This window comes from Chinchilla lanigera, unplaced genomic scaffold, assembly GCF_000276665.1.
Source record: "Chinchilla lanigera isolate Chin_1 unplaced genomic scaffold, ChiLan1.0 scaffold00088, whole genome shotgun sequence".
NCBI lineage: Eukaryota > Metazoa > Chordata > Mammalia > Rodentia > Chinchillidae > Chinchilla > Chinchilla lanigera.
Window position 1 is genome coordinate 1,632,734 of NW_004955489.1, and position 26,717 is coordinate 1,659,450.

The 26,717-nt window shown below is 43.7% G+C and overlaps 1 protein-coding gene across 1 annotated transcript in view; it reads right to left on the bottom strand.

Annotated features, from left to right (window-relative positions):
* The window catches only part of Hhat (hedgehog acyltransferase), a gene marked incomplete in the record, with an annotated part of 314,509 nt that overhangs the window by 79,154 nt on the left and 208,638 nt on the right, over positions 1–26,717 (bottom strand). The window contains 1 exon segment of the mRNA XM_013504483.1: positions 12,703–12,904. Within this exon segment, the coding sequence (XP_013359937.1) occupies positions 12,703–12,904 (202 nt within the window).

Below are 26,717 nucleotides of genomic sequence, written 5' to 3' on the forward strand. Positions count from 1 at the left end.
ATATATTTCATCAAGAAAACCTGAACTCATTCAGTACATATGTTCCAAATTTTCAATTCATTTTATTAATATTCCCCTCAGATAGGACCTCTGCCCTCCCATGTAGTAAAAACTCTGTTCCCACAATTTGCTGAGAACATAGCCCAAAACCTCAATGTTACTTCATGTTGTGTTTGTGTGGGAACTAATACAGGAGACCAATGGCCTTGGGAAGCAAGAGTTGTTGCCAGGATACAACTCTACCCTACCCACAGTTTCCTTTGATTCCATGAACATCAACCAGAGTGTTTGGTATTTGAACCTCAATTATAGGGGGTACTGTATCGCTTGATGGGAAAAGCCTACACAGTTTCAGGGGGAGAATTAACTTGTTTGGGACAACAATAGTATAAGGAGACCTGAAGAGAACCTTACAGTGGGGAAAACAAAATGAGTCACAGCCCTCCCTCCCTGACCCAGTCTCATGATTTCCTTCTTTGAGTCATACAGGGTACCAATTAGAAGCCCCAAATAGCTGGACGGCACCCTCCAGCCTCTGCTGGATATGGAGGCTACAAGCATATCAGCAACTGCCGGCCAAATGGAGAGGAGCCGGCACATTAGGAACAATACGGCTGTCTTCTTGATCCCTTTACAGTTAGGACAGACTCTAGGTTACCCAGTCTATGAAGAAGCTAATAAAAGAGTTAAAAGGGCTGTGAAAATAAGTAACTGGAAAGACAGCAAATGGCCCCCAGAGAGGGTTATCCAACATTATGATCTGGCTCCTGCGGCACAGGATGGTATGTGAGATATCGCACTCTCCTCTATGTGCTCAACCACATCATCAGGTTACAAGCAGTGCTTGCGCTCATCACCAAAGATATTGGCAAGGCCTTAAATCCAGTGGCACAACAGACCTCAAAAATGAGAAACACCCTTTACCAGAATAGGCTGGCCTTAAACTACCTCCTACACAGGAGGGAAGGTTATGTGGAAAGTTTAGTCTGACCAATTGTTGCCTGGAAATTGATGACAAGTTAAGTAACTGAAGACATCACCACCAGGATCCAAAAAGTAGCCCACATCCCAGTCCAAAAAATGGCAAGGATAGTCTCCAGACATTTTGTGGGGAGGCTGATTTTCATCTTTTGGAGGATTCAAAACCCTGGTAGGGATAGTTCTAGCAATCTTGGGAGTCTGTTTCACCCTTCCTTGCTGTTTACCAATACTGGTCAGAAACATTCAATTAGCTATAGACACTCTAGTAGACAAACATACCACCACCCACAGATGGCCTTAACTAGGTACCAACCCTTACCTGATGGGGAACTGCTCCTCTAGGATAGAAGAAGAGAGGATGAGAGTGATGCTCTCTATTAAAGGTTCATTTATAAGTAGTACCAAAGTGGGGAGTAAAGCAGAACTCAGAGAGAAACTAGCCTCTTCTGAGAAGTCATCCCAACTCCAGACAAGCAGCTCCTCCACCAATCCTTCCCTCAGGAATGCGGTCCTTGCTTTCTCACTGATAAGCGAAACACTTCAAGCAGTTCTCTCATAAGGAAACTGACAAAGGGGGGGCTGTAAACAAGTTTTACAATACCCTGACATCCTGAGAAGTGTCTCTATTCAAGGTTATGACAGGATGGGCTGCTAGGATGACTAACTGCCTTTGTCTCCCTTCTGCTTGCTTAGTGCCACAGACTGTATAAAAAGGGCTTCTTTTGTTCAGAGTTCAGCTATTTCAGGACACCAAAGTCTGCTGAGTCAGGTATATACCTAATAAAATCTTCCTGTTTTTCCCCTTTGGTCTCTCTGATCTCTTGGATTCTGCAACACAACAAATCATCAAAAGGTCATTTGCCATGACCAAGTAGGCTTCATCCCAAGGATGCAAAGATGGTTCAACATATGCAAATTAATAAATGTCATACATTACATAAACAAAAGCAAGGACAAAAACCATATGATCATCTCAATAGACACGGCAAAAGAGTTTGACAAAATCCAAATTCTGCTTGTGAGAAAAACCTTGAAGAAAACAGGTAGAGAAGGAACTTAATCTGATAAAAGTCAGTTGTGACAGACATGACTGCCAACATCATACTCACTGAGGAAAAACTGAAAGCTTTTCCTCAAAAATCAGGAACCAGACAAGGATGTACAGTCTCCATGCCTGTCCAATACAGTACTTGAAACATTAGCCAGAGTAATCAGCCAAAAGAAAAAAGGCCAGGTGTGATGGCATACACCTGTAGTCCCAGCATTTGTGAGGCTGAGACAGAAAGATCATCATGAGTTTGAGGGCAGCCTGGGCTACATAGTAAGTTTAAGGCCAGCCTGAATTGTAAAGCAAGGTCCTATCTGAGAGAGAGACAGAGAGAGAGAGGCAGACAGACAGACAGATAGAAAAGGGACATGTACAGGAAAGGAAAAAGTTAAACTATCTTATTCACTGACAACATGATCCTTTACATAGGATTACATTTGTCAAATCTATTCTAGTGAACTCTGATACTCTATGCTACAGAAAGGGAATCAGGAGCTGGAAGAACAGAATAAATTCAGCCTTGTAACACAGTTACGTACTGCCTCACATTTCAGTCCACAAAGGACCTTACATGACAGTGGTTCCTTAGGATTCTGTTACCTATGACATCACAGTCCCCTCGTTTATGTAAGTATATGCTATGATCTGGATACAACTATGAAGTCTCCTAACAACACATTATTTCTCAGAGCAAACCCCTGTCATTGAGTAACAGGTGACTATACTTGACCTTTGAAAAATATATATATACATGCCTTAAAGTTTCTGCATCTGTTTTTCTCATAGTAAAATGGAAATAATAATACTGCACTTATCTATAAGGCTGCTGTCAAAATGACATGAAATTGCATGGTGAAATCATCTTTCTGAGCATTCTCATTTTTCTTGGACCAATTTTTCCAGGCTAGTTATTCCACAAATGTATTATGTAGGATTTCACTAAAATACAAGTTGTCCAACAAAAGAGGGTTGGAATGTCAATCAGCCTAATGTCCAATGTGCATAATCAGCCAAGACTTGGGGATCCAGAGGGGTAGTCTGGGTGAGTGGGGCTCATGCAGGAAGACTCCTTTCATCTGAACCCTGGAAAGCTCTGAAAAAGTATAACTTGCATTTGACTTTGTCAGAATGTAGATAAATTCCTAAGCTTCCAGGCCCTAGTTTTCTCATCTGTAAAACTGAAAATGGTAATGTCTGCCCTGAAGCATTGTTGCAGTGGTTAAATAAATGAACAAATGTGAAAGGTCCTCATATAGTAGCTCATCTGGCACATGGTAACAGATAAAAATGCCCCACATTAGTTTGCTGAGAAAGACAACTCTACCTTTCAACTTCTGACATAAATCAAGGGTGAGTCCATCCTGCCTGCCTCTCTTGGCAATCTCTGATTAGACCACAATACCAGTTCACTGTAGAAAAGGTATAAAATATTAGTAAGCAAAAACAATGCACATATTACAAATAATCCCACCAGTAAGAGCTAAACACCATGAACATTTCAGTGTACAACCTTTTATACACTTTTTTGGTTTGGTATATTGTTAAATAAGTTCTCATTATATCTATTATGTGTTATTCTTCATTTTCATCTGAAATGTCAAGAACATATTTATTTCTTCACAACAAAGTCATTTCAACATTATCACTTTCAGTGGTTACACATCTAGCCTCATAAAGGTCCCATATCTTTTATGTTCTAGTCTTTACCGTCACCCTCAGGGGACAGGCCGTGGCCGTTCCAGCACTTACTCCCTCCTACCAGGTGAACTATAGGGTTGACAGAAGAGAAGGTGAGATCCAACTGAAATTGTGCATTTCAATGCACGCTGGCAATCAGAAGTGCATTGGTACTAACCCAGCACATCTCAAACAAGGCCAGCAGCTGCTCAGTATGCTTTTTAAAGCAGAGTTTATTTCTAGTCTTTGAAGGAATGAGGCACTTGAGAATAATTTTATTTTAGAAGTTCTGCATATCTCTGCCTTCTCAGAGCTTTAAAAAGTGAGTACATACACGCTGTATATATCTAGTTGCACGCACACACACACAATAAATACACACTGTAAAAATATATTGCACCAAGTATGGGCATATTATTTTAGGAAGAGGCAAAGGGGCTATTTCCTCCTTCTCTCAATAGCAGGGGCTATGGTAACTCAAGCTGTGTCACTTCTAGTGGGTAACCGGGATTTTCTGGGAGGAAAAGAGGCCCTGAATTGGAAACACAGCCCAGAGCTATCTGGAGATACATATCCAAAGTTGCAACATGCACATTATAAGGCTTTTTCCTAAACTCGTCTGTGGAAAACTGCAGGGCCTATAGTTACCACCATTCACCTGGGCTATAGGAGCGGAAGAGAGAGAATCTAATCACATAAACCACCTAAGAAAGCTACTTTCATTCAAGCCATGGGTCTCATAGTTCTGAGGCCTCTTCCCCTGAGATTATAATTTCCCAGGTGAGAGCTTGAGCTGTGCCCCTAGCAGAGAGAAGGGACCACAGTGCCTCAATGGCAGTGTGTGACCAGAGCAGACTACTGCCCTGCTACAGGCCAAGCTGAGCAGGGCCAGGAAGGCAGCTGAAGTCCCCAGCCAGCTAGTCCCAGGCTCGTCAGTCCATGAAGAACTGAAAACCTGTCCTCCAACACATAGCGGACTCAGTAGTGGAAGTTTAAACCTCTGACAATACGTTTGCCACACTACACACATGTGAACTGAAAGGTGGAATTATTTTCAAAAACCTACCTCTTAGAACAGAGGGGTTAGGATTTGGCTCTTCCCACAGAGAAGAAAATATATAACCAGTGAATAGCACAGCGTGCTTCCCACATGGCTAATGAGCCTTAGGAGTAGGAGTCAATGGACAGGGTACCAATGCGCTCTAATCCACCAGGAACACACTGTTCATGACACTGCTCCCCCGCCCCTTTCTTCCAGCCCAGAGCTTTGGTGAGTGCTAACAAGCTGGCACCACAGGCTAATTTGATGTGTGGGATTAATGTGTTAATTTAATGCTGTCTCGTTTTGTTAAGTTGTTTGCATTTCTAGATTTCTAAGCATAGCATTCAGATCCCTTCATGCAGGGACCATTCAGTCTCTCTAAACCTTTTCTCCCATCTGTCATCTCAGTGCATGCTCATTCCTGGCCTCAGGCTGTGGGGCTATGCATGCCATTCCCCTGGCCAGGAATGTCAATCTCCTCCTCCCTACTGACCCAGCCAAATTCTGCTATAAATACATCAGGGCCCTACTCAAGCCCAACTCTTTGATAAGCTGTTAGGGATTTTATCTACATGTCCCGCCAAAGCCTCATGCACTCACAGGTGGGGCTTTTCAGAGCTGGCTGTGATGTAGGGTGTGAGATGCTGGGATTAAGGGTATGTGGTACTATATCAGTCCAGTGATTTACCATAGTTCCATTATAGCTGAATGGATTTACTGAAGACAGAAGTCCCACCCTGGTTGTAGGTGACACCACCCAAAAGCCTTACAGCCTGAATAGGACAAAATTGAAAGGCAGGCTTGCTGCTGCTGCTTCACTGCCTCCTGACTGCCACACTATGGACTATTTCTCCTCTGTGATACCCCCTCTGCCATGCTGATTATGACTGAAGTCTGTATAAACTGTAAGCTGAAATAAACTTTTCCTCTTTAAACTTTGGGTGTCAGGTACTTTGTCTCAGCAATGAAAAAGGTAACTAAGATATAAGACATTCCCAAAAGCTTAGCACATGCACACCACCTGCCTATAGCCTCATTCTGGTCCAGCGGCAGGTGACAGTTTCTATATCTTCAACTGGCTTGCACACATCTTGCCTTCCAACTAGACCAGAATCTCCTGGGGGACAGAGATGATGACTCGTGCGCTCTTTTCTCTCTGCCAATCTTATGACAAGGAGACATAACTATTCTGTGGCCTCATCTCACTTGACCCCTGAATAGCATCATCTCCCAGTGACCTCTCCTCCTTCAGGAAATACCCTCTTTTGGGTTTCTGTGAAATCACCTTTAGATTTTCCCCTATTTCTTGGCCCCCCCCTCCTCCATCTGACTTTTAAATACTGATATTTTCCAGATTCAGTCCCTCTAGAAGCTGCTCCTCTCTCTCTTCTCCCTCAAAGGCCGAAAACATTATCATGTCTCTAAAATGCTTATGAAAACAAATTCATTTTTTATACAGAGCACTTGCCTTCATGAGGAGATGCTCTCATTCTGTGATTTCATTGCCTCTTTAATCCAAAGCATCTACCACAGAGGTGGTCATCCAGATAGGAGGCCAGGTAAGATACTGTCATCCATGGAGGAAAGTGACTAATAATGAATCTCACAGGTCCACCATGATGGACCAGTGTGCCATCTGCATGGACATACAGGAGAGTACAAAAGAAAAAAAGGAATTAGGGGGGAAGAATTTTGTATCTGGCTTAGAGTTCTCCAGTGTTCCACAAAGTGCCTCCCATATAAGACACTAAAATTCTTTTTTCCTTAAATAAACAAATTCAGAAGTAACTCTACCCAAGTAGGTTCTACCTAGGAAGGGTTCAGTTCTGGGGCAGCTTATGGCCAATAAGCACATGATCTCTACCTGCTGAAATGAACCTAAGTGGGGGAGGAACAGAAGGCCATAAAGTATTGCCAAATCACACAACTCTTCTCGGACAAGGTTGCCTCTTGTTCCTTCAGAGTATTAATTTGGGCCACAGTTGCTGGTGTCTAGTGAAAAGATTTTCTAATCAGGCAAAGTGATGTACATCTTGCCAACTGACAAGCAAAGATTACACAGAATTAAATTACTCTGGTTTGGATCATGTTGATTGTTTTTATAATCAAATATCCTTTAAAACTGACTGATCCATCAAACTCACTGAATTTCTCTGCCCTTCTCTTCAAAATCAAACTGATTAATATGACCAAGAAACTGAATGGACATCATAGAGCCATGGTCTCTAAGGTCTTTCTGAAATATCAGAATATCAAATCTCTTCTAGAACCATTCCATTGATCCTTGGAGGTTTCAACTAGAGACATGTGTCCTAAATGAAGACTATAAATAGAAACTTTATTGTTTCAGAGAGGAGATAAGCCAGCTTGGTAGGACATTCTTGGGGTAAAAAAAGAGGGGATAAAGGCTGGTAGAGGGGGAAAGATTTAAATTATCCAATGAGCTGGAAATCAGAGATGGGGGGTGACAGTTTAAATGCAGATCCTTTGTGTGGATATAACTGACAGTCGACCTGGAGATGTCTTCCCCTAAAGGACAGATCAAATCACAAATTGGCAAGAAGCAGCGTCACTCCATGGGTGGTTCAAACTGTTTTCACTTATTAAAAAGATTTCAATCCTAAACACAAATTCCAGCTCCCTGGACAGTACTTGTGTAGAGAAAAAGCATGTAACTGCAGTGGTAACTCCTCTCCATCCACACAGTCTGGCGCTTTGTGAAATGCCTTTTGTGGGCTTCCTACAGCTTCCTACAGCTCTGTGCCTCAGTGACTCATGGCCAATAGTCCCCCCTCTCATAAAGCAGCAGGGTACCAAGAAGTCTACTTCCCTCCTAGCCCTTTCTTTCCTATAGATATTTTAATGTATTAAGCATTAAAATAGCATTTTGCCCTCACTAGACCTATTAGTATCTGCATTGCTACAAAACAGCATCCCAGAAAAATGCTCAATTCCTTGCCTTAGTAAGTTCTTCCAGGATTCGACCCATATTGTCCGTGCTGCTGCATGTTCTCTTGCACTCTCCTCAGTGAAGTCAGGAAACATCATTCATTCCCCACTCCATTCAAAAGGTGTTGTGCCAGGTATTGTGATAAGAGACTAGGATGTGGTATGTGTGACGTCATGAGACTTACTGGTACGAGGGGCGCAGGGAGTGAACGACATTGTGAAATACTGTCCCCTGAGGTGGGGAGACTAAGGCAGAAGTGGGTGCCAAGAAGGCATTAAGTATTTGGATTGTGACAAAAGGAAATGGATTTATGCAGAGAGACAAGAGCGTGGGGAAACAAGTTATTCAAAGACTCAAGAAGTTGTGTGTGCGTGGAATGCCAGCTTATTATTTGCGAGAAAAAAAAACACAAAAACAAAAAACAAACAAACAAACAGGAAACAGAGGTTCTTTGCACAACATGTAATGAAAGAGTAGTGAAGGAAGATTCTAAGGGTAGAAGGTGAAAGAAGAACTGAAGAATCAACCCAAGTGGAAACATCAGTAGTGCACAGACTTAATCCTTAGGCTAACTCACACACTGAGATGAGCAATGAGGACATAAATCATAATGAGACCTTGTACTTACGGAGGACCTCATCTAAACAACCCTAAATATCTACTTGGCTTCTAGGATAAAAGACAGATGATAAACGTAAGTTTTATAAAATATGTTCTTTAATAAATATGTGGACAGAATATATTTGCAACACAATATTTCGCCAAAATGCACACAGACCTTGGTGCCTGAAGTGTGAGCTGCAGGTGAAATGAGGCAATGAGGAGGGCCCAGGAGTAGCCTGTGATGGGGCAGGGTGCATGGGCAAGTATGGAAGTGAGTGTGTTTCTTGTTGTGGATTACTTCTAACCAAAATTAACTATCCCTGGGTCACACAGCACAGCTGGGTTAGCCCTCTAAGATGCTGCATTTTTAACTGCATGTGTTAATAGCATAAGCCCGGACTCAAAGGCCACAGAACACACTTATCATAAAGTACAAGTTAATGTTGGCCCCTCCAGCACTTATCGTAAAGTACAAGTTGATGTTGGCCCCTCCATGACAGAACAGAAACAGGGCTTACTTCCTGGCTGAAAGGAACACTCTAGCTTCCTGGGTGATGGCTTGCTGTTCAGGCTTTGGGGATGAGCACCCAAACTTGGGGATGAAGATTGCTATCTCTAAGGTACCCCTGGGATGTCTGCTTGTTTGTTACATAGCCACAGCTGTCACCAGATACTATCTTCAATTAGAATTCACTGATACTTGTTGCCTGCCGATTGCTGGTACCACTACTGAATAAAACATTTAGCTTTAAACATCCATAAACATATTTAAATTACTTCAAATGCATTACTCTGCTATGTGCTCTGTGCCAGTATTTACTGAAATAACTGTCCATTTGTAGTATGGCTATCTCTATAGAAATATACACAAATGTACTCTATTTTGGTAGGTTTATAAAAAATGTTTTTGCTTCATTTGTAGTACTGGATGGAATTTTGCCACATTAATCATCTTTATAGTATTTTATTTTATTGTGTGCCATGAAGACTTGTACCAGCATATTTCTTTTTAGCTAATTTTCTCAGGGTTAATATAGCCATGGGAGGCATCATAATCCCTTATTCAAAATTATATTACAAAGCTACTGTGATAAAATCAGCATGGTACTGGAAAAAAAATCAGACCTGAGGATCAGTGGAACAGATCAGAAGATGCAGACACAACTACAAACACACTCAGCCACCTTATCTTTGACAAAGGGGCCACACATGTTCACTGGAAGAAAGATAGCCTCTTTAATAAACTGGGCTGGAAAAACTGGCTTTCCACATGCTGAAGACTAAAAATAGACCCATGTCTATTACCACGCACTAAACTGGAGTCAAAATGGATCAAAGATCTGAATATTAAAACAGAAGCACTCAATTTACTGGAAGAGGTAGGCAGAAATCTTGGAGACATAGGAGTAGGCAGAGAGTTCATGAACAAAACCCAAACTGCATGGGAAACACTTCAAAAATCAACAACTGGGATCTCATCTCATTAAAAAGCTTCTGCACATCAAAAGAAATCACCAACAGAGTGAAAACACAGTCCAGGGAGTGGGAAAAAAAGTTTAGCCAACTGTCCCTCAGACAAAGGACTTCTATCTAGAACATATAAAGCATTAAAAAAAATCAGACCCCCCCAATTTTAAAGACCCAATCCAAAAATGGGCATCTGAGATGAACACACACTTCTCAGATGAAGAAATACAAATAAATACATGAAAAAATGTTCAACATCATTGGTCATTTGAGAGATATAAATTAAAAAAACACTGAGATTCCATCTCACCCCAGAAAGAATGGCTATCATGAAGAAATCAACTAATAACAAATGCTGGAGGGGTTGCAGGGGAAAAGGAACCCTTCTCTACTTTTGGCAGGACCACTGGTGCAACCACTGTGAAAATCAGTGTGGAAGTTCCTCCAAACATTAGGATTAGAGGTCCCATTCGACACAGCTATTCCCCTTCTGGGTATTTTCCCAGAAGAATTAAAAACATCATATCACAGTGATATACGTGCACCCATGTTTATAACAGCACAATTTGTCATAGCTAATCTTAGAAACAACCCAAATGCCTATCAACTGAGGAATGGATTAAAAAAGATGTGGCATTTTTATACAATGGAGTACTACTCAGGTATAAAGAAGGATAAACTTGAGACTTTTATAGACAAATGGATACAACTTGAGACCATACTCATAAGTGAAATAAATAGGACTTGCATGGGAAATATTGTATATTCTCCCTAGTGTAAGAAACTGAAAGAGTAAATAAGATCCAAAGTGTACAACAGATATTGTGATATGGGAAGAAACTGTTAAAAAAGAAAGAGAAACTTACATGAGGGAAAGGAGAAAAGGAGGACAGAAAAAGGAAAAATAAATAAATAAACACACACATGATAGTTAAGATAGTTAAATTACTAACTGCTATTTGTTCATTGAAAAGAAAGGTTTATGCCTATATTGTTTGATCAATTTTTCATGCCTGTATCTTATAATATGAGCAACTACTTTGAGGATAACAATATGCATGTACTAACCACAGTTACTCTCCTACAATCTTGTTTTCAAATTTTGTACCATTGTTTTTTTCTTTAAAACAAAAAAAACCCACAAAAAATAGAATATTGCTGCGTATTCAGAAGTAATGATTTCCTAAAGATTCTGAGATTCATATATCACACTCACAAGATAAAATGTGGACTCACTGTTTAAAATCACTTAAAATGCATAAAAGGAAGTCCTTAATTTCCCCAATCATTTTCTTAGAGAGTTGGAAAGGGTCTTAACATGTTCCTTCTGGCTTGAACCACTGGTGGTATATGCACAAATATCCCATGAGGCAGCTTATACCACCTTATGTATGGGACAGTCATGCATGTGCCACTGGTCATCAGAGCAGCCTGGCACCAAGACAAATGAATTACAGCCCCATCATAAATGTGTTAAACTCTTAGATGTTTTTATGCTGGTATCTACAGTATTTATCAAAGATTAAAAATATTAGTACCACTCAGTACTGGCATGGGTATTCTCACACACTGATGATATAAACTTGTCTACAGGGCAGTTAAGAATTAATGTACCATATGCGAATGAATCTCAAAGGTGAGAAAAACATTTAGCCTGGCAAGTTTACTTATAATAATTTACCTTGGTTATGGTATTCATCTCAATACAATTGATACTTTCAAAGAAACTTGGAATAATATGATTATTAATACTAGCAGTGTAATCAAATAAAGTATTGCATAATGGAATTCCACATAGCCATTAAAAAGGGTTGCTAGAAATGGATTCAATGACTTAAAAAGGTGGTTTCCAATGTAGCCATACCTGCATATGCCTTACATATTGTACGTGTATGTGTACATGCTGTCTCAGTCGCTTTCCTTCTTGCTGCGACAAAACACCCAACACTTGCAACTGAAAGTCAGCGAGAGATTTCTTTTGGCTCACAGTTCAGGAGTTTCAGTCCATGTTCAGCAGGCTCAAAACAAGAAACAGCATGGCAGGAGGGTCCAGACTGAGGAAGGCTGTTCATGTCATGGGCCAAGAAGCAGAAAGTGAAGAGGAGTGGGGAAGGGAGATGCACACTTCCAGGTCCCAGCCCCAGGGACTGCCTCTAAGCAGGCTCACTCCTAACGGCAACTCAGCTGCAGTACACCATAATCCAACCAGTCTCCCACAGCCCCATGAGCTCATGAGATATAAACCATAACACACACATCACAGTTTGTGTCTGGATGTCCCCCAAAGCCTCATGCAGTTATGGGGGGCGGGCTTTCCAGAGGTGGTTGAATCTAGAGCTGTGACTGACTCCTGGTCCAAGCCTGGGTTTAAGGGTGTGAGTGCTACACCACCCTAGCATGGGTAGCCTGCATACAATGTTAAGGAACAGAAAGAGGCTTGTCTTCTCTCTCTTGTTGCTTTTGCTGTCTTCTGCTGCCATGAACTGTTGCCCCTCTGCCATGTGCCACCCAGCCTTACAGCCAGCCAATTATGGACTGAAACCTCTACAAACAGCTAAATAAACCTTTCCTCCCTTTAACTTTGGGCATTGGGTATTTTGTCCCTGCAAGGAGAGAAAACTAAGACAACACACATAGAAAAAATTTAGAAGAATAGCCATTAGCATTTCTGTTAAAGCTTTATTTTTTTTATCTAAATTTTATAATTTTTATATAATAAATATGCATGGCTTTTATAGTTACATGTTCATTCATTATCATTTAAATAATGGCCTGAAAAGCTTCTCTTCTAACTGTGCTGCCTCTAGACTCACGAACTGAACCAACATGGCAGGAGGGGCCCATGCTCAGGTCAATCCGATAACCACAGTCCCTCCCAAATATAGGCCTCCTAGTTCAGCTCTTCCTGGACACACAAGCAAGAATCCTGCTCACCAAACCATGCCGTACACAGGGCGTGTCCAGGAGCCTCCGGAACCCGTTCTCTACCGTGACTCCCAGCCAGTTGAGTGCAGCCCAGCACCAGAGGTAGTTGTAGCCGCCATGCCAGTAGCTCACAAATGCAAATGTCATCGCAGTGGAAAGCAGAGTCCCCAGCAGGCCACGTTGAGACCCACCCAGAGGAATGTACACGTACCTAGAGAAAGAAGAGGCTGAGAGTCATGCTGAGGAATGCATCTGTAGCCCCACCCAGCTCCTAGGCTGGCTCTGCCACACATGGCACTGTTCATGGCACACAGACCCTGCCCTACCTTCAGGAGGTTGTAGACTGACCGCTCCTTGGATTCTCCCTCCAACTAGGAGCTGGCAAAAACCCAAGCCTCCACAGTGCAGGGCTTTAGGGTGCACCAACACAAGCTAAAGAGCTCTCATTACTACAGCAAAATAGCACTTACAAGAAACAGGAAGTGACGTAATGAATTTAGAGTTTCTGAAAGCGATGTGCCTGCTGGCTACATGGGGATGTCAACATATGTACTTCCTAGCTCAAACTATTAAGTTTATGATACACTCATTATTTAAGCATAACTGCTAAAAAATCAGGGCCTTAAATAGCAGGAGCTGGGTACAGAAGAGAGGTGCCAAGGCCAGTTCCAGATCCTTCCAGGCAAGTCGTCCAGAAGGGGCAGTGAACTTACCAGTAAAGAGAAGAGTTCTGTGCTCACAGGGCAGCCAAATTACCACCCAAATACCTGGCCACCCCAGGTATGTTCTCCATACCAAGACAGCTGCCCCAGCACATGGCAGGACCATATTCTTTGACTGTACCTTTCTGCTGGAGTTGGACATGGTAGCTCATGGACTGAGCCAGCAGAACCTGCAGAGCTAGCAGCACACCCTTCTTGTGGCTGCTTTTAGAACAAAGCGCATAAGAAAGCTTGTTTATTGCTTGTTAGAGCTTCTCTGTCTAACCTTCCTCCAGGAAAGAAAAGGAGGCCATCATCTGAACACATGACATAACGCTAAAACTTCATGTGGCTTTTTGTTTGATTCTTTACATTACTACCTGGTTTATACCTGCCATCATAGCATCCCAAACAGTTTTAGCAGAAGTCATTTTTTAATGGAACCATTTATAGGAAGGAAAGTCAAAACATTTTTTTAAATAAAAACTTATCAATCCATTCAGAAATATCAAAACACTACACAATGGTAATTATTTTTATTTAAAATAGATTTTAACTGGTACATAAAAACATAAAAATTACACATATCAATAGGGTACCATGTGCTGTTCCAATACATGTCTATACTGTATAATGTTACCTGTCTCCTCCAGATTTTGTGATTTCTTTATGGTGAAAACTTTTACAATCTCTGCTTCCAGCTTTCTGAACTGTGCAGGCACTAGAGTTATCTATGTTCATCCTAGTATGCGGCACAGCAGAACTTCTTGCTTCTTCTATGACTGCAATGATTTTTAAATGTCCTCTTTGACAAAGTCTCTGTATCCCTGACTCAGTTCTAGCCGAGCTCCTCTGAGCCCTCTAAACCCCAGCTTCCTAGGCCCTCACCACCCAGCTGTAACGAGAATCCCACTTTAGTTTAGAGCTGCCCCACATGTGATATCTGATCACCCTGGATTTCTGGCCAAACTTCTTACCCCACCCTGGGCATCTAAGCAGTCAGCAACTGCCTATGTCCCGACAGTTCCTCTTAATAATTTTCCATCCAATGAGACCTACCTACCCTGTTCCTTGGCTATACCCCACTTCTCTATGCTGAATTCATAACTGAGCCCAATCCTACACTGAGGTCTCTTTTCTCCAGGTGAAACCATTCCTGCATGAAATTTGCTTTTATCACTTCAACTACTGTCTAGCTTTGTTTTTTCTTTAATGCTCTTTGCTCTCAAATTTATTCCAGTTTGGATCATAAATTGGAATGATTGGCTTAGATAATTCCATTTGACAGGTAAGAAAACTGAGGCTGAGAAGTTAATTTCTTCAAGATACGGAGCCGGGAGAGGAAAGGACCAAGATGAAAGTCTGTACCTGTGGCACCAAAATTAACACTTCCTATCATACCTAGGGGTTAGTTATGAAAGTTCTCTCTCTTTCCTTGGCATCAGAAATAATTGAACCCACAGGCATGTGAGAATGTAGCCATTTCACAAATAAGTGGGGCAAAGACAATACTTCTTGTACAAAACAGTATGCTCTCCAGAGTCAATTTAGCCAGTAGGCATCAAGTCCTTGTGGTCTATTAAGGGACCCTCTCACTGCTGTCCAGTCTGCAGGGAGAACTTGTGGGCAAGTTGGCTTCGGGAAACACAGGCATAAAGCACTGTTCCTGCCATGAGGACAGCAGACCTGGCTGAGAAAGGGCAGCAAATGAGTGCAGCTCTTAAGCCAGTGTGTGGTACGAGACCAGGATGGTTTAAGGGTATGGTGGGGACAGGACAAGCAGAGGCTGAGTGGGCCAACACAGACCTGGAGGACAAGGCTATCTGTGCAGAGGGGTGAAGGGTGGGACCTGGGGCATGGGTGCTCTGTAAAGGTGAACATAACTGATACCATCTACATATTATATAGCATCTTCCTCCTCAGTTGGGGTTTGTTAGGTTGCAATGATTCTGTGAGATGCTTCTGAATCAAAAAGGTGGCTGCACCCTCCTCCAGGGGCATCCTCTGCAGTGATCACAGCAAGAGACTAGGCCAGGCCCTATGCAGACTTAGGCTCACATGGTTTCTGACCAGAAGAAATCTTTTGATTTTGCTTTGCTGAGAGGGTGGGGCTGGCTGTATTCTTGCAGTGGGAAATCAATCTCACTGTGCAGTCATGTGACTGTTTTTCTAAAAGAGACATGTTCTGACTTTGTTAATCATGGAGCTGACTCAGGACTGGTTGAATTTGTGAAAGGAAAACTGCCTCTCCTCTTGCCTTGCTTTGCCCACTGCTTTCTAGAAATTAAAAGTAAAGAGATTTTACCTTCTGGTCTGGAAACCATTCCTTCTGTGGTTTGAAACAAGCAGCCCCATGTCCTTGGAGACATGCCATCTCTGCATTTCTAGAGTAAAAGGACTTCTCAAAGATTTTTTTCAGCTGTCATTTTGGGGGAGAAGCAACAGAGGCATGGTTCCAGGAGATGCCCCGCCCCGCCTCACCCCACATCGCACTGCCCACTGCGGGGTACAAAACCATTGACCATGCATTTTGCTTAAGTGACTGATGCTGTGTGAGCAGGGCTTACAGAAAATCTTACACAGCTTTTCCCATTATACCAATTTTAAGCACCTCAGAATGCCCTGGAGGGTGAGTGTCTTGGTGACTGATACATGTGCCTTTTCAGCATTACCATCTTCATACTGCAAAACAAGCAAAACAACAATGCAGACTCTTATTTAAGATGCCATCTTCAAAACAAGTTCCCAGTGACAAACAGAGGCACGAGTCCCACAAGGGAGGTGGCCTTGCAAGGTGGAGTCACACACTCCTTCCCTCCCTGAGGTTTCTTGCCATCACCTTCTGCTTGGGGCTTCAGCAAGCTCCAGTACTCCAGGCCTGTGACTGACTTGGGCTATAAATAAACACCATATAAAAACATACTCTTCCGTGGTTTGAGTGAGGGAGACAGAGAGGGAGTTTAGACTCTTTAGTGCTGTGGAGCTGAGTCCAATTGCTAATAAAAAGGTCCTCAAAGACTCAGTTTAATAACCACCATGATCTCCTGGCTGCCTGCCTGTCCCCCCCGCTTTTCTCCCATGAGGATGCTAAAAGCACTTATGAGCTTCCCTAGGCCAGATAAAAGGGGATGGCATTTGAGGAGCCAGAGGAAAGGGGCAAACCCAGACATAGGTATGAAGGAAGGGGTGTGTGATTTCCCCACCCTGTAGCCGGGGAGGTAGGCAGAGGGGAGAGATTTCATCCCCCCTGGCCCCTAGCAGACTTCTCAATCTCTATTTCATCATCAGATCCCAAATTCAGGGATTGATATTCCAACAGCTGGCCACATAACTCTTTGTGTTAGCAGTTGTGCTATTTTCCCAGATGTTCCTCTTCGAGCTCTGTCTCTCACCCATGTTCTCCTCAGTGCTGCCCCTGGCAGTCCTAAGCTACATGTTCCTCTATCATGGTTGGGAAAATGTCTGCTGAGAAATGGATGTGTAGTTACCATGCTGCTGCAATGCCTTGGGGCCTCTAGGAAAAAGTGCTCCAAAGACGAGTGAAGTAAAGCAAAGGACTACCAGGGTATCTCACGCTTCTCTGGGTCTATGGTGCGATGACACTGCCAGCCACATTGTATGGACCCACAGACACTGGCGCCAGAGCCTTGACGTGCACATATCCAGGTTCCCATGGCAACACAGTGCAGCACACACAGAAGTCTGGTCAATTGGTCAGTCAGGAAGAAACAAAAATGAACAGCCAAGATATTCAGGTGGGACAAAAAAGAGGTAAAAACATGATTTGTCCTCAGGGAGTCTGGTGGTCCGACAATGGCAGTCAAGTCGACCTTCAAAGGGGTCTTGTGGACAGTGGATTCCCATTGCATCACATCTTCAACTGAAAGCCATCGGCCTGCCTTTTCAAAGTCCTTCTCCATCTGGCTGCCCCCTATGCCACCAACTCCATCTTACAAGGAGTCTCCAGAATAGAATCTCTGTCCATTCAATTCACTTCAGTCCTGTACCAACCCAGGCCTCAAAGTCAGGCCCCTGACTCCTGACCATGGCCATCTTGTAAAATGACTTGATCTTTCCAAATGGGTTCGATATTTACCTCAAGGAAGACTTCCTGGGCGATCTCAACACTTTGATTATCTCAACCTAAATTATTCCTTTGGACCTGCTGTGGCTCATGTTAGCGTGTCTGAGTTAATGCATCAGTCCCGAGAGCAAGCAGTGTTCCTCGCACACATTAGATACACGATGGCAGCTGTGAGCTTTCTCTCAAGCTTCCCCCAGAGTCTAAGTCAGACTCTGACTTCAGGTGTCCTGCCTGCCTTCATTCTCCTCTTCTTCTCCTCATCCTCCTCATTTCCCTGATTCATTCTCCTTCTCTGACTCACTCTCTGTAAACAAAAGATGGCTCCCCAGCTAGAAACTGTGGCTTACAAATTAATGCTGCTGTTCACTTCTGCTGCTGCTGGGTTCGTCTGGAAAGTGCTGTGGGGTGTGGAGGTCGTATTGGGAAAGTCAGACTAAATCACAGATACCAACAGGAGGTGTAGAGCAAAGGGGACAGCTGGCAGGGACTGGCAGGTGGGAAGCCTGCCAACTTCAACTTCCCTAAGGGAGCTGTTAGAACTACCAAAAGGAAAGGAGATTTAACCAAAAAGCAAAGCTGCAAGGCCAAATACTTCAAAAGTACTCAAATTTAGATGGTTAAGACTTACAACCTTGATGTTAAAAGCCTCAAATGAAACCTCCAGAATTGACATGTGTGAGAGGGGGTATCCACACAGTCGAGAAGTGTGGCTCTCCCCTCTGCTGAGTCAGTGAGTTAACTTTTATGACACACTGCCGTCCCTTGCACATCTCACTCCCCCCCACAGCCTGGTCACAAGAACAGTGTAAGCTCAACGCTGCTGCTGGAAGTGAACACTCACATGCAAACAAAAGGAGCCTCCCAGCACAGAGTTGGCAGAAGATGGAAAAGTCAGTGCACAAATTTTAGTCGGCGCATTCCTGGGCTTTGGGAGAACTATGGTAGGAAATGGGGTCTCTAGAAAGGGTTGTAAAGGTCTAAGAATATTTGTGACCTGAGCACAAATGTTATTGAAGATTTATAATACATCACAACAGTGTGCTGTTTTACTAGTCTTTTCTACGCAAGTAAAAATGACCTGCCTTCCCCAAATAGTTTGCAAAGCACAGGGTTCCTGAAATGTTAATTTTTGTGTCAAAATTCCCCCATATTCCCAGGTCTGAGCTGCCATGTAGGTTAACTAGTCTTTAAACCAAATCAGCAATGCATGGCGACATGCGAAGTGCATGCAGAAAGGGGTTATTTGTAGGAAGCCTGCGGTGAATCCCGACTCAGGGCAACAAGTCTCCTAATCCTGCTCCACCCCATCATATATGTGCTTTGTCACTGCACACATTCATATTCTGGTCTTTCTTAAACAGCACATTGTTAATGCAAATGCTTATCTTTGGTCGTCCCAGATGGAGTTCAGTGCTCAGAAGACGAGGAGAATGAGAAGACACGCGTGGACGAACCATATGGGCACCAACCCCAACACATTCCTATTTGAAAACTCTTCAGGAAGGAGGAAAACAAAGGCCTCAGGAGCTGAAATGCTTTTCAAAATACAACCCAAGTGAAACAGTTGCTGGTGATAATAATGAGGCCATCGCCTTCCTGGACTGAAATCAGCACTCTGACAAATCAGTTTTGACAGAACTGTTTCAACTGCCTCTCTTTTATCGTAATTATGATTCATATTCCCTATCACAAACAATACCGTTTAAATCTGGGCACTGGAAGAGAAAACTGATAATGCCTAAGATCGGGTATGAATGACAATAAATCTGCAATAGTGTCCAGCACACCCTTGCCAGGGCAACATTTACAGAAACACAGCAAGAATATCACCCCTGCCTGGCAAGCAACAGCCCAGTAAGCATTTTCCCTTTAATGTAGTGAGAGCTACCTGGATGTTCTGTATTCAAAAAATTCCATAGTAATTGAGTGAATTCTTAAGTGCACATTAGAGATTAATATTTTAAAAGCTGGCATTTTACAGACACAGTCTAAGGATGACGTTATGTGTGACACAAAAGGTAGAGTTCTGCAGATTAAAAATGTCACCACCGTTCATGCAACAAACTCAAAAGAAACCCAAAGATCTGAGCAGAAGAACTGCTGAGAAACAGCCTCTTCACAAGGTGGGGAAAGAAGTTACAGAATGTTGGCCTTTCACTGGCTTCCAAGTCTCCTTCTCAAGTGGAGTTGAGAGGAGGAAAGAAGTTTTATGGGTTGCAGAGCACTGTGCCTGACTTTACGTTATGCTGAAGGCACGCAGAGATGACAAGAGGCAGTCTGTGACTACCCGGCTACAGGGCTAATGTGGCTGTAGGGAGAAGCCAGGTCTTGAGTTTGGGGAAGCAGAGATGCAGCAGGCTCCTCATGAAAGAAGTGCAGTTCCCAGTGCTCTCCCACATCACGGTCCATGCTCTCCAAGAGCCTGTATGGCTGTGGAGCAGCGATGGTGAACCTTTCAGAGACCGAGGGCCCAAACTGCAGCCTAAAACCCACTTATTTATTGCAAAGTGCCAACTGTGCAAGTAAATCTCAGTATCTGACGCTCAACTGCTGGGGTGACTTGGCTTGTGTAATGACGACAAAGTGCTGTTGCAATTTGTGCCATCCGTTTGCTGCCACTGCTACAGAGTCTTGGTAACCAGACCACATCTATTAACATGAATCTAAGGGTTAGGAACCAGTTGAGCAAATCCAGCCCTTTGGCACTATCAGCTTTCCTGAGAAGAAATGCATGGGAGTGCAGGAGATGTAATACTCCTGGTTTACAACCAAAGACGAGGTTGGGGAAGAAATAGCTTACTCCAGTCACCATCTTTGCCTTGGATGGTAGAGATCAGCTGATATTTTGAAGGCTCCAAAAGTTGGCATTTTTTCACTTCCACAGCCAAAGAAAGATGGGAGACAGGGAACACCTTCTGGAGCATTCCCTGTTCACCTAGAATGGAGCCCCAGGAGGCAGGGGTGGCCGGCTACGCTGCAAAGCACAGGGGTGCTGAGACATCTGCTTAGCATATGGCACCAGAACCATCCGCAGTGATGCTAGAATGGGCCAGGCTGAGGGAAGTAACAATCTGCTCTTCTGACTTCAATTCTGGGGCCAACATTCCCATGCCATCTGTTTAGCATCATGTCTGCAACAACTTCCTACTGTGACATAGTCACTCCAAGACCCAAGGCCTTGGCCTGGACTGAGATCACTGCCTCAGGTAAGTTCTCCTGTGGCCTGGTCACTTCAGTTCACAGGATCCCAGTGCCTCAGCAAGGAGTCTGCTGGGAGAATGGCACTGTCTGTGCCACTGAATGTCAGGAGGGACTCTCAGCTTGCGTGGATCAAAAGGGCTCCTCGCCCAGCCCACTTCTGCTGCTCTCTCCACACACATGCCCAGACAATGGCTCCATGGTAGTTCTGTTCCTCAAGGGGATCAGCCTGGCTGTGCCACTTCTGGCACAGCTGCAGTGCTCACCGCTCCCTCCAGATGCTCCCATTCCCTCAAAGAGCCCCCAGTTCCAGGGCCTACACAGCAGAGCACCACCTGCAGGCTCCTTTTTAAGGAAGTCTGTGTCAGGATCTCTGTTGAGCCCAACAGGGCTACACAGCTCTTTGAAGGTCCCTAGTCCAAAGTCCCCTTGAGAGTTAGACATTGCATGGACCAGCGGCTGAGAAGGGTAAGGCCTGGAAAAGCCTAGACCTTTCCTATGGCTCTGGATGAACTCGCCACATCTTACAGGTAGACTCCCAGAAAGGCATGCAGCCTGGGACTCATTATTCCCTTCAGTAGGTGCTTAAGGCAAAATGTCTCCCTTTGGGAGCATAGGTTTCTAAAACCAAAGCAAGTAAAACTCAGATAATGCCTCTGAGCTATGCCTGTATAACCTGTATCACACCAAACATACAGTGACTGTCCACTAGAATCAGATCAAGTGACTCCTGTCTCCCAGATCGTATATGTATATTTGTGCTTTTAAAAGGAATGTGCCAACAAATATATGCCAAGTACTAACTCTGGGCTGCGCACCAAAAGAAATACAGGAATAATAAAAAGATGAATTGAAACATCTTGTGCTTGCTGGAGCAGGTAGTCTTAAGGTAATTTAAATGGCTAAAGGTATTGTTAAAATTGAATCAAAGCAGAGTGAAATACTTCCACAGAATGTGCAAGCACAAGATATGCAGGGGAGGAAGGGACTGAGTCTTAGGCAGGGCCCCCGTGAGACAGGAAGTGAGGACAGTGCACAGAGAGAAGCTCCCTTTTGTCCTCATAGCCTGGTTGCATCGATCCCAACGTAGCCCTCAGAGTATTGACAAATTCTTACGAAGCCAGGGTCAGAGGAAAAAGATAACCACTGCCTCCTTGAATCTTAAAAAGACCTCAGTAGTTGATGAATTTTTTAAAAATATAACTTTTCCCTTTGGAAAATTTGAATGGCAGATTACAGAGACATTTTAGCTCATGATACAGAAATGAAAGGAGATTTCTTAGCAGGTCACCTGAGGAGCAAGGGCAGCCAGATGTCACATTTGGATGGTGAAGCTGCCCCAGAAATGAGCCTGGCTCAGCAGGCAAGCCACTGGGCACAGCCGGTTCTCTCTCCATGTCCACAACCCTGAACAGCTGTGCCCCTTTCAGCCCCAGAATCTCCACCAGGGACACACAGTCATCACTGGGTCAGGCTCATCTCACACAGACTCTCCAGGAGTGAACTTCACATGGATAAATAAGACCAAAGGTCTGGAAAGATAACATAAAACGAGTGATTACTATATTAATGATATTAGGATAAGAGTGTATTAGGAATGCTATTACCCATAGTAACCAAGAAAGGAATTACTATGCAGTTAAACATTTTGCTTACTAAAGAGGCAAAAGAGAAAATTCTGACTGCTTATTATGTGCAGGCACTGTGCTAAACATTTTATAGGTGTTATTCAATTTGTAAAACTAGCCTGGGAATTTCCCCTCAAGTTGCAGATGAGGAAAATAAAGCTCAGAGAAGTTCTTTGTTTCCCTGAGTGAACATCCAGCAGACTTGTTTCATGTTACATTAGACAGCAGAGCCTGGGTTGGCTGGTGGACATTACAGTGCATGGTGTGTGCTCCCTTCAGCCTGAAATGTCTGAGTGCAGGGTAGGCCACACAGCCACTGAGGAAGGGAATCTGAGGTTCAGGTTTGTCCAGTTCCAAAACACATGCTCTTTCCACTCAATCAAGTTGTTTCCCTATCATGACTATGAATGGCAGTTACAGATAACATATACTTAACTGTAAAATGACAGTTAATATTTAATGTTTCAGTTTTTAAATATCTATTGAGCTCATAGTAAATGCCAATCACCACATCAAAGCCTTTGTGCGGTACTTTGCTTGATTTAGATGGTTCTTTAGCATCTTTCATACCTTAGAGTCATGTTTGCAAACCTAAATTACTGTGGGAGGAACACATGGCAGGCTTAAATGATAAAGCGTCCAGTTCGCTATGAGAATACAAAACACATAATGCACTTCCTTCAAATAAACCTGGTGGAGATTTGTGACACTTTCAGGTGGAGAGGCCAAAGACGATCCCCTGTTGCTGGGACACAGGACACTGGAAACAGGGACCATGAGGACCACATTACCCAGTATGTGGCCCTGTTTCTGCTAAAACAGGGCATCATACAGGATGCCCCCTTAGATGCTCAGTGATTGAGAAATGTTGTCCTCTAAGTGGTCTTTTCTACTTTCAGACCACTTGGATGGGACAGCGGGTGCCTCCCTGTACTCTGTCTATCACCGTGGCTCCCTCTGAAAGCCACACAGAACACACACCAGCTCACCACATAGCTGTGAAATGTCTGGTGAAGGCTCACCCTCCCCAGAGGCCCACTTCAGAGTGAGGCCTGCTAGGCAGCTTCTGTTTCTTGTCTATTACTTTATACCTAATTCCAAATCCCCTTGCAATCAGTTTCTCTTTTCCTAGGTGTTTCCTAGCTAGTCTGTGTTCCTCTGGGACTGTGGGACCTGCAGTAGGCTTAATATTTATGGAGTGCCATGAATAGTGAAGAATGGACCAGGAATACCACATTCTTCATCTACCCATATATTCATATCACAACAAGGCTTTCTTAAGCATATACCATATACCAGGTACTATGTCAGTAAGCACTGGAGACAGGCAGGAGGGAGCCAGGTAAGATGTCCCTCAGAGACCTAACTGACAAGGCCTCATGTCAAAACCTGCACCCCTACTTTCCTGAGCAAGTTGAAACTACTGTCTAAGAATACTCTCATCTTCCTCCCTAAGCACATACATCTCTCTTTCCATCAGCACCTACCCACCTGTTCATCCCTTCTCACAGAAGGGAAGAGATGGCCTTTTCTTGACTGAGTTTGACTCTACTCTTTAGGTCCTGGAGGGACTGTGCTCCTCACCTCCATCTCCTTATCCATCTCCTCCTCTTCTAAGTAGCTCTGTCCTGGACATACTGAGATCGTCTCAGCTCTCCCATTCCATAAACACCCATCTTTCACCCCATGAGTTTTTCCAGCCCCATCCCTCACTGTCTGTCTCACAAAAGTAGTTCACGATCCTTGAGAGAGAAGTGTGCACCCAAACCCCAAGTCCTCCCCTTCCGCTCACTCCTCAACATCCCGTAATCTGACTTCCACTCATCCTCACTACATTTCATCAACTTCTCTCAGTGTTGTCAATCAGCTCCATGTTGCCAAAGACAATGGGCAACCAAGCACCATCACATTGCACACTGACTGACTTCTGTGTGCCCCACCAGCAGACCATGTCAGCATACTAACGACAACTACACTGCAGCCTAAGTTCATCTATCACACTAGCCAGTGAATTCCATGACATGCGCAATAGGTAAACATTGATGCTAAGGATCAGCAGATGCTTCTTAAGCATTTGCTAAACCAGAAGGCAAGACAAGAGTTGGAACAAGGGAAGGGTACTCTTGGGCAAGGCAAGCCCAAAAGACTTGGCACAGGTGAACATCAGTGTGGGTTATGGAATAGAAGAAAGAAGGGACAATGACAGAGAAATGCCAACCCCAAATTCTCCCTTACACTGTTGCTGAGAGCTGGGTCTGCTGTGCAGCTACTGAAAGCACACTGGATGGAAAAGAAGTGCTCCCAGCTGCCCTGTGACAAGCAGCCCACAAATCACAAGAGCATGGTCTCGGGGGTGCCTGCAGAGCTCTGCCTGTTCACTGCTGCCCTGGCGAGGAGTCCTCCTCCCTCCTCTGAGGACACCATTGCCCACCCTCCCCATTCTGACTTCACCCTCTGGTCTTGTCCTTCTGGAAGTTTTACCCCATTACCATCATGCATCTGCCAAACTCAAACTGTGATCCCTGGCCCTAACATAATGGTTGCCCTCGAATTCTTAGTTTCTATAATGACATGACTGTCCAGTTGCTGCATTTCCTTGGCTTCATGGAACAGCACGGCGCTGAGACCTTGTCAGTTGCTGAATCTATACTCCAAATGCCCAGACACTTCTTCCTTTGAGTACTTGCCACAGGCTGCCTTGTTTGACCCAGAGGCATTAAAATAACAAGAGGCCTCAAAGTGTGAATCAGAGCAGAGATTCTCCCTGGCTTCAGATCCCACCTTCATTTACTAGATATGAGGCTCTGAGCAAGTGTTTGTCTTCTTTGAGACTCCAGCTCCTGGCCCCTGAAGCAGAGGTAATAAAAACCACTGCAGAGAGATGCTGCAAAGATTAAGTGAATGTAAAGAGCTAAGCAAAGTGCCTGGCATACAACAAGCACTCAATAGATGTCAGGGTCTAGCCGACAATGGAAAAAGCAGGGAGCCTGCTCCACTCTCTGAAGCATTAGTGTAATGGTTGATTGATTGTGACAACTTGAGAAGTTAGAAGTTTAAATTGGCTCAGCAATTCTGCACTATAGGGTATAAAGGACCTGCCCTGTGGCAGCTCATCACCTGGACAGTATAAAGGAGAAATGAGGAAAGACAGACTTGCTTCTATTCTTTGGAGAGCTTCAGTCTTTGCCTTCAGCACAGATGTCATGTCCTGGCTTCTAGTGCCTACTCTTCAGCTTCCACCTTGGATCCTTCAGCCTTCCAGAGTAGACTCTTCAGCCTTCTGTTGCAGACCCGTCGGCCTCCTGAGACAGACTTGCATGGGACACTGCAGTGAGCTCCGGACCTTGGACTGGGCTCTTCAATCTCCAGTCTGCAGACACCCTCTGCATGCTTCCTCACCCAACTCTGTGGTTGACCATCATAAGCCAATCTTGTAATTTCTTATACACTGGTATATCTTGTGTTATATCTGTTTCTCTAATAAAATACTGACTGATACATATTTTGGTTGTTCTTATACTTGCAGCAGCTTCAAAATTCCTTGCTGGCACCTACTTCTTGCCCCCTGGTGATCAAGTTGAAAAGGCCTGTTCAGTACTCTCTTCTCCGTGAACAGCACTTTCCTTAACAAGCTGTGTAAGTGCAAAATCTCAATGTCAACAATTCAGATTAGACAGATACACATTATTCCCAAGCACCATCTCTCATTAGTGTGTGTGTGATCTGTGCTGCTAATATATTTTCCAAATGCCTTCTAGAAGGTGCTCTAGAAGTAGCAGTAACCTTCATCTCCTGAGTATTCAACAGCTCCCTAAAATTCAGCTTACTTACCAAATGAGATTTGTGAGTTGTAATCCTACAATTAAGACTCAATCAGCTCCCACCCCACCGGGGCTCTGGAGTGGTTGATAAGCATAATGCAAGTTTATGTCATATTCAGTTGGTCTTTGTCACATCAATTCACTAATTTGTTAATTCAACATCTACTGTGAGCACCTACCACATACCCAAATTGGCTCTTAGGTGTTAGACAATGTGCTTGGTACAATGAGAATACAAAGATGCCAGAGACACAATATCATCTGGTCAACAGACAGGGAAGGTCAGCATGAACAGGAGCTTTTAAATGTCTTCACCATCAAGCAATGAAAAGTATCTGAGAGAATGGAGATTGTAATTACCGTGATTTAATCATCCTATAATGTATATATATCTCAAAATATCACAGTGTACCCCATAAATATACACAAACACTACCTGTCAATGAAAAATAAGGTAAATGTGTGAGGGTGGGGGAAGAATGAATGAATGACAGTAGTATAAGACAAAGTGAGTAGCAGTAAAACAGGGGTAAGAATGAACATTTATCTAGGACCTTCTAGGCACCAGGCCATTGGCTGAGTCCACACCACA